A 9,162-nucleotide genomic window follows, 5' to 3' on the forward strand; every position below is an offset into this window, starting at 1 on the left:
CACTTTTAATTTTAATGAAAATGATTTCTTTTTCTAAATGAGAAATGACTGGGGAGCTGGCATAAACTAAGAGCTGTATTTAAATACAAAGTATATCATTCGCTATATGTGCACTCTTGACAAATTATCTGGCACTCCTTTCTCACCTATAAAATAGTGAATAATTATACCTGTAAGTGTAAATTTTAAGTAGAAACCCCCAGTGCTTTAAAATGAATAAAAGTGACTATATCATTATATGGTTCTCAGTAAAGTTCAGCAGGTTGCCTGACTGAAGAAATGAGAAAGCAGAAAAACCAAACCAAACCAAAGTTCAAAAAGCAAACATTTGAATATATATACAATCCTTGGAATAAAGAAACCATGATATCATCATGCCAATGTTAATTTGGGTTGTATGGTATAATTAAACATTTCCTTACTGGTGTTTTATTTTTTATTTTTATTTTTAGAAAAGAATGAAATTTCATACAAAGTTATCAGTTGGCTTCCACCTGAAGATCATAGAAAAGATTTTAATAACACTTTTGATTTCTTTGTGACAGAAGCTTTGCATGGCAGGTAATTTCTTTTATTCTCTGAATGAAAGACTTACCACTTTAGTGATAGGGATGAATAGTTGCATGCTTGGTGTGAGTTTAAGACAAATGGATGGATGGATGGATGAGTGGATGGATGGGGAGATCAATGATATTGGCAGTGGATGGATGGAGTAGAGTTTTGCACTACCAATCATTTAGTCTGTGTATCCTGTGGCTCTTCCACTGAAAGCATGAATGTATTTCTGTATAGTGAGAGGGACTGTTCCTCTGGATCTTCCTTGCAACATTCCATCTACAGTGTTTGCCTATATATTCTCCATAACACAGAAATTGGGATAGACAACTTAATTTCTCATTGTTGGTACGCAATGAACCACCAGGTTATACTTCTTTTTCCTACCTTTTCCTCACATAAATTCAAGAATAGAAAGATGCTTATGAATATTGTTATTTAATGCCTTGAACCACTGTCTTTTAAACTCATTTAAAAAAACCAAATATCTTGGTGATATACAATCAGTGAGTAACCTGAGGGATTTTGTCATTATCTGAGATGTATAGAAAGTTCTTCATCTTTGACATTAGAAGGTAAAGACCCAAATTTATCCCTTGTTTGGTTAATACACAGGCCTAATGTCCATCCCCCTTCTTTCCCTAGAAATTCTATTAGCAGGGTGCCTGGTTGGCTCAGTTGGGTAAGCATCTGACTTTGGCTCAGGTAATGATCTCAGGGTCCTGGGATTGAGCCTACCACCAAGCCCCTGTTGAGCTCCATGCTCAGCGGGCAGTCTGCTGTGTCTCTGCCTCTTCCCCCACTTGTGCGCGCGCTCTCTCTCTCAAATAAATAAATAAAATCTTAAAAAAATAAAGAAATTCTATTTGCTACTAGGTGGTCCTAAAATCTGGCTTTTTTCCTAAAGCCCAATTCCTTAGTCAAACTAGAAGACCAAATTCTCCCCTCTATAAGAGATCTGATCTAAAAGTACTCACTTGAAACGTCTATTTTATCTTGTATTGTTACTCATATATGTTTGAATTATATGTCTCATCTCTTCTCCCTCAGATTTATTGTGTCAAAGACTGTTTTTTTGTTTGTTTGTTTGTTCAGTTTTTGTTTTTAAGTAGGCTGCATGCCCAGCATGGACCCCAACAAGGGTCTTGAACTCCCAACCCTGAGATCAAGATTTGAGCTGAGATCAGGAGTCAGTTGCTTAACCAACTGAGTCCCCAAGGTGCCCCTTGAAGACTGGTTTCACACACATGTTAAATATGGTGCAATATACTGAACAAAGTGCTTTCCTGTATTTTTTCAATTTATTATCTTAATTTCAATATGATTCATGCTCTACTTTAGAGGAATTTGTACTTCATATCCTGAATTTGTCAATAATATTTAGCAATCATTCTTTATGAAAATCTTTTAAAATATTATAGAGGATAATTTTAGTTAATTATCTGTTTTCACTTGTAGTTGATTCTGTAGCATGTGTAGGCATCTTCATATTGCTAATGAGCTCTCACCTGTGGTTCTTCTTTCAGTGGGCTGATAAGGTGGAATGTTGTACAGGTTATAGGTTTGCCAGGTCATTGATTCTCTCAGTCCTTCATTCAAGTAGGAGGCCCATGGGTCTCCAAAGCATCTGACCTGTAATCTCTGATTAGGAATATTCTCATCTGTTGCCCATGTGCTGTATGAAAAAGATCATTTTTCTTGCAGGCATTGATGGGAAATCATTGAGAGAATAGTTCCTGGAATAGTGCCATAGGCAAGAGTCTTAATAGATATTGGTAAAATTTTAGCATGAACTTTTGGAATAAGCATGAATACTCCATCTGGAATGATGTGGAAAGGTAGTAGTTAGCTTCAAATAGGCTTTTATTTTTGTTTGTTTTAAATGTTAATCTTTTCAGGTAGGAAGATGTAAATCTCCTGTTCAGCTTAGAAGTTGGATTCTAATATTACCATCAGAAAGTTCGTTGTGTGAGGCAATCTGTCAAATTTAGGATATACCCAGTTTCAAATAAAAGGGCTGCATCATGAATATTGATGCTTTGAAGTTACTTTCACAGTTTGGTTAGGAAACAGGACAGTCACTCAGAAAAGGTCAGTATACAAATGAAAGTTAAACAGAACATCACAGAATGTATCAACTAGACATGGGACTTTGAGATCTACTAGTGACAGAGAATGTTTTCAATGCAGAAGGACCTAAATTAGCTTTGCTAGTGCAGGCATATGGATTGGTCAGAGAAAGGGGAGGGGAGGAAGTGAGAACATTTTAAGAAGCAGGAACACCCAGAGCAGAGTATTCCTTGAACACTGGTAAAATAGGTGGGCTGCTGCCAGATATGGTCTTACTTACCTGGGCTATTTTCTTTGAGCCAAAGATTCTCCTAAGTATTGTGAAATTAACACCTTCAATGAATATTTGTCATTACTTTTGTTTTAAACAGAGGAGCATTTGACAACTTTGTAAAGTTAATGAGACAACTGGGGATTCGATGCAGTGATTTGCTAAGGAGAAGTGATATCATGGATTTCTTAAAAAATGAGAACTTTGACCTGGTATTTGTTGAAGCATTTGACTTCTGTTCTTTCCTGGTTGCTGAGAAGCTTGGGAAGCCATTTGTGTCGATTCTGCCCACCCAGTTTGGCAGTGTGGACCATGGGCTACCAATTCCCGTGTCTTATATTCCAGTATACCGTTCCTGGCTAACCGACCACATGGACTTCTGGGGCAGAGTGAAGAATTTTCTGATGCTCTTTGATTTCTCCATAAAGCAATGGCAAATCCAGTCTACGTTTGACAACACCATCAAGGAACATTTCCCAGAAGGCTCTAGGCCAGTTTTGTCTCATCTCCTAAAGAAAGCAGAGCTGTGGTTTGTTAACTCTGACTTTGCCCTTGAATTTGCTCGGCCCCTGCTTCCCAACACTGTGTATGTTGGAGGCTTAATGGCCAGAGCTGTTAAACAAGTGCCACAAGTAAGTAAAACCTTAGGTCTCAATATGGACTTCATGCAGAGCTCTTCAGTGCAGAATTGGTGGTTCCCTTGCCTAAGGGAACAGGGAGTGAAATATGGTGAGACAGGCAAAAAAATGAGAATATACATTTTTATTATTTATTTTTAATTTTCTAATCGACTTTACTGTATTATATTTTAACTTATTTTATGTGGTAAAAAACACTTAATATTAGACTTAGCTCCTTATCAAATTTTTAATAGTACAATATATAATTACTGACTTAGGTACCATGTTGTGCCTCAGATCTCGAGATCTTATTTATCTCATTTACCTGTAACTCTTCCTCCATGGAATAATAGCTACCTTTTCCCCTCATTGCTTCCCCTCTCCCAACCTTGGAAACCAACTTCCACTTTTGATGCTAAGAATTTGACTATTTTAGATGTTTCAGATAAATTAATTCATGCAGTATTTGCCTTTCTGGTTTATGTCACTTAGCATAATGTCTTCAAGTTTCATCCATGTTTTCCCATATTGCAAAATTTCCTTCTTTTTAAAGTATTCCATTATACATATATATTTTATATACAATTTAACCATTCATCTTTTGGATGGATATTTTGGTTATTACCACATCTTGGGTATTGTGAATAGTGTGTCAATAAATATGGGAATTCAGATATCTCTTTGAGATCCTGATTTCCATTCACCTGGGTACAGAAAGAGAAATCAGATTGCTCCATCATATGGTGGTTCTATTTTTAATTTTGGGGGGGGAATTTCCATACTGTTTTCCATAATGCCTTCACCATTTTTTATTCCCAATGATAGTAGTTAAGAGTTGCTCTTTCTACATATCCTCAACAGTTGTCTTTTGTTTTTTAGTAATAACCATACTAATAGATATGAATTGACATCTCATTGTGGAATTGATTTGCATTTCCCTGATGACTAGTGTTGCTGAGCATTTTTTCATATATTTGTTTGCCATTTGCATGTTGTCTTTGGATGACTGTCTATTCCAGTCCTTAGCCTATTTTTAATGGGGTTATAAGATCTTTCTTTCTTCTCTTTCTTCTTTCTTTCTTTCTTTCTTTCTTTTCTTTCTTTCTTTCTTTCTTTCTTTCTTTCTTTCTTTCTTTCTTTCTTTCTTTCTTTCTTTCTTTCTTTCTTCTTTCTGCTATTGAGTTGTAGGTCTTTCCTACAGCTCAATAGCAGAGATTTTGGAGATTAATCTCTTATCAGGAATATAGTTTGCAGATATTTTCCATTCTGTAGGTTGTCTGTTACTCTGTTGATTGTTTCTTTTGCTGTGCAGAAGCTTTTCAGAAGCTTTTTAGTTTAATGTAGTCTCAATTGGTTTCTTTGTTATTATTGTTTGTTTCAATGTTTGTTAGTTTTGAGTTAGATATTTCATTTTCTTGTGCATTGTGCAATATCATTGAAATCATTGCCAAGGCCAATATCATGAAATTTTCTCCCCCTATTTTCTTCGAAGAGTTTTGTAGTTTTAGGTCTTATGCTTAAATCTTTAATCGATTTTGAGTTGAGTTTTTGCATGGTATAAGTTGAGGATCGAACTTTATATTTGTTCATGTGGATATCCACATGCTGGGGGTAGGGATTCTGGTGAGAAGGTGTTTTCATAATTATTTGCTTGCCTTGGTGAGACTGGTTACACATTTGCCTGGGGTGCAGTCCGTCTTTAGTTCTTTTCTCTTTCTTTCTTTTTTAATGTTTCTTTTAGGGAATGAGAGCATGGAGCCTCTTATTTTGATGTCACACTCTACTATTTTAAATTTTAAAAAATAGATTTACATTGATCTTATAATTATCAAAAGACAGCAAAGCTGATATTAAGTGGTCTCCTGGGATGGTAGGTCTTATGGTGTGGTGTTGGATGGAGTCAAATAGAGCCAGATTGAATAATAGAATAAAGGCTTTGAGCTAGGGACAACCAAACAATGCAGAAGAAGAAGAAGAAATTAATGTTTTTGAAGAATTGACAAAAATATATTAATGCTCGCTTTTAGGGTATTAAATCAGAGAGTTCTTAAGAATCATCTATGGGTGGCTATATACTAATTAATACCACACAAAATAGCCTTATGTCATAACTTCTGCAGGAGAGAAAAGATATTTTATAAATGGTTTAACATAAAATCAATGTAATACATTATTAGAATGAATGGGAGAAAAAAACGCATCTTGTCAAGAAATGCAGAAAAGTTATTTGACAAAACTAACACACATTCATGACAAAAATGCTCACAAAACTAGGAGTACAAAGGTGTTTCTTGAACATGATAAAGAGTATATGGAACACTCCCAGCTAAGATCATACTCATTATGATAGACTGCAATTGTGCTGCTTAAGATCAATAGTCTAAGATGCCCACTTATATCACTGCTATTCAAATATGCCCTTATTAGAGCAAGTAGGCAAGAAAAAGAAAGAAAAGACATTCAAATTGGAATGGACAATGTAGAAATAGTTTGATTTACATATGACATAAATCTCTATGTAGAAAATACCAAAAAATTCATACACCAAAAAGAAACTATTAGTTTTAATAAACAAACCCAGCAAAGTTGCAGGGGAAAATATCAATATGCAAATATGATTTGTGTTTCCATACAGCAACCATGAACAATTTGTAAATGAAATTAAGAAAACTATTTACAACAGGATCCAATTAAACTGAGGAGTTGAAAGACATGTACACTGGACACTACAAATTTGCTGAAAGAAATTCAGGAAGACCTAAATAAATAGAAAGATCTTGTTAAGAGAGCACTACTACTCAAAGTGATCTACAGAATTGATCTAATCCTTATCAACAGTTCAATGACCTCTTCCTTTTATAGAAACGAAAAATTCATATGGAAATGTAAGAGACCCTCAATAACCAAAACAATATGAAAAAGAACACAGTTGGATGACTCATACATCTGTGACCAATTCATTTTTGACAAGGGTGCCAAAACCATTCAATGAAGGAAAGAATAGTCTCTTCAGCAAATGGTGCTGATCCCACTGGATTTTCACATGAAAGAGAACGTATTTTGAGCCTTCCTCATACCAGGTACCAAAATTAACTCAAAATACATCAATGACATAATTAAAGAGTTAAAAGCCATAAAATATTTAGAAGAAAAGAAAGGGATAAATCTGCATGGACTTATTTGGCAATGAATTTGTAGATATGACATTGAGAAGATGAGTAACAAAGGAAAAAATAGACAAATTGGACTTCATTAGGATTAAAAACCTCTATATCAAAGGACATTATATAGAAAATGAGAGAACAACCTATCAGATGCAAGGCAAGTATGTCCCCTCACTGCCACCTTTTAGCCTCATACTGGATGTCCTAACAAAAGTAATGAGACAAAAAAAACCAGAATAAAAGGCATATAGATTAGGAAGAAAGCAATAAAACTATTTTGTTTGCAGATGACATGATGGTCCATTCTGAAAATCTGAAAGAGCCAAAAAATAAAAAATAAAAATTCCTGGAATAGAAAGCAATCATTGCACTGTCACAGGATACAAGTTTAATGTATAAAATCAATACTTTTCTTATATATTAGCAATGCATGGGGGAATGTGAAGTTAAAAGCACATGTAAAAACCATTTACATTAGCGCCACCAAAAATGTGATCTTGGGAATAAATCCACAAAATATGTAAAGATTTATATGAGGAAAACTACAAAACTTTAATGAAGGAAATCAAAGAACTAAATAAGTGGAGAGAAAGTCCATGTTCATGGATAGGAAGAGTCAATAGTGTCAAGAATTTGTTCTCTCCAAATTGATCTATACCTTCAATGCAAGCACAATCAAAATCTCAGCAAATTATTTTGCAGATATTAATGAACTGATCCTAAAATTTGCATGGAGAAGCAAAAATCCTGAAGAACAAACACAATATTGAAAATGAAGAACAAAGTTGGAGGACTGACATTTTCAACTTCATGACTTACTATAAAGCTACAGTAATCAAGACATTATGATATTGGCAAAAGATTAGGCAAATGGTAAATGTAACACAATAGAGAACCCCAAAAGAGATGCACACAGATTTCGTGAACTGCTGTTTCACATAGGAGTAAAGACAATAGTACAGAGAAAACATAGACTTTCAAAAAAGTGGTGCTGGAAAAATGGGTATGTGCACACACAGAGAATAAATTAGACTCATACCCTTCACCCTTCAAGAAAATTAGCTCAAAATGGACCACAAGCTTAAATATAAAATGCAAAAGTATAAAAATTTTCTCTGATATGATATCAGAGAAAATCTGGATGAACTATGGTTTGATGAAAACTTTTACTTATTTTTTTAGTTATTTTTTTACATTGGAGACGAATTCAGTTCTATTTATCTAAAAAAGCATTTATTTCACCTTCACTATTGGCAGAAGGAGGAGGTGTACTTAGGGAGTCCCTTTGATATTTTTTCTTTTTTTTTATTATGTTATGTTAGTCCCCATACAGTACCTCATTAGTTTTTGATGTAGTGTTTCATGATGACGAAAACTTTTTAAATGAAAAACCTAAGTCATGTTCTATGAAAGAAGGAGTTGATAAGTGTGCTAAATTGAAAATTTCTGTTGTGAAAATTTCTCTTCTGACTGGGTGGCTCAGTCAGTTAAACATCTTCCTTTGGCTCAGGTCATGATCTCAGGGTCGTGGGATGGAGCTCAGCATCGGGTTCCCTGCTAGCTGGAGCATGCTTCTCCCTCTGCACCTCCCCCCTGCTCGTGTTCTGTCTCTCTCAAATAAATAGATAAAAATCTTAAAAAAAAAATTCCGTTCTGGGCAGGCACTGTCAAGACAATAAAAATAGGAGCCACAGAACAAGAGCAAATATTTGGAACAATCCTATCTGTTCAAGACTGTTATTCAAAATAGGCAAACACTTTATACACACAAATATACATAGTATACAGAGAACTCTTAAAATTTAACAATAAGAAAACCAATAAATTAAATGGGGCAAAAACCTTCCCAGATCCCTCAACAAAGACCTACAGATGGCTAATAAGCATATGAAGAAGACACACCACCAGAGACATTTCCCCAGCATCTACCTCAGCCTCCAGAAGGCGTGCTGCCTCCTACTGGACCAGGACAGCAACTGGCACTCTCTCAGGCACTAGCACCTCTGGGTCTGGCATTGGAACCGTCCTAAATGACCATATCTCCCCACACTTAGAACGAGGGATGAGGATGACCTTGGTACTGAGACCCTGTTTTCAATGAAGAAAGAAATTCCCACCACCTCCGCTTTCCTCTTCTATAAAACATTGTTACACACACAAGTCCTGGATTTAGATGTTGGTGCTACAGTGTGCTTTGAGTGCCTCAAAGGCAATGTGGGTTATTGTGGTAGTGACTGGACACCTACAGCTGTCTTCACATTCATCTGTGATTATTGAAAGTGTTTATATGGTAGGATGTGTCCTGAGGTCTCAGAGAAATGACTTCAAGGCCACCAGACACAATGGATATGAGCACAGTGCAGAGGGCACTGAGCTGTCCCAGGGGCTATTGAGAACCTCTTCAAGACAGTGAGCTCTAGGCCACTGACAGGAGGGTGTATTCAGTAAATAGCTGACTTTCATTTCAAGGCTGTCTAGGCTT

At 35.6% G+C, this 9,162-nt stretch overlaps 1 protein-coding gene across 1 annotated transcript; it reads left to right on the forward strand.

Moving 5' to 3' along the window:
- Window positions 1-452: 452 nt before the first annotated feature.
- On the forward strand, window positions 453-3,625 carry LOC102749570 (UDP-glucuronosyltransferase 3A2; the record flags this gene model as incomplete). Its single annotated transcript, XM_081811471.1, has 2 exons — window positions 453-561; window positions 2,997-3,625. Coding segments are annotated over 2 exons (738 nt in total), but the record flags the coding sequence as incomplete, so codon positions are not given.
- Window positions 3,626-9,162: the final 5,537 nt, after the last annotated feature.

This window comes from Leptonychotes weddellii, unplaced genomic scaffold (genome assembly GCF_054177405.1).
Source record: "Leptonychotes weddellii isolate Sample4059 unplaced genomic scaffold, ASM5417740v2 HiC_scaffold_7843, whole genome shotgun sequence".
In the NCBI taxonomy this organism is placed as follows: domain Eukaryota; kingdom Metazoa; phylum Chordata; class Mammalia; order Carnivora; family Phocidae; genus Leptonychotes; species Leptonychotes weddellii.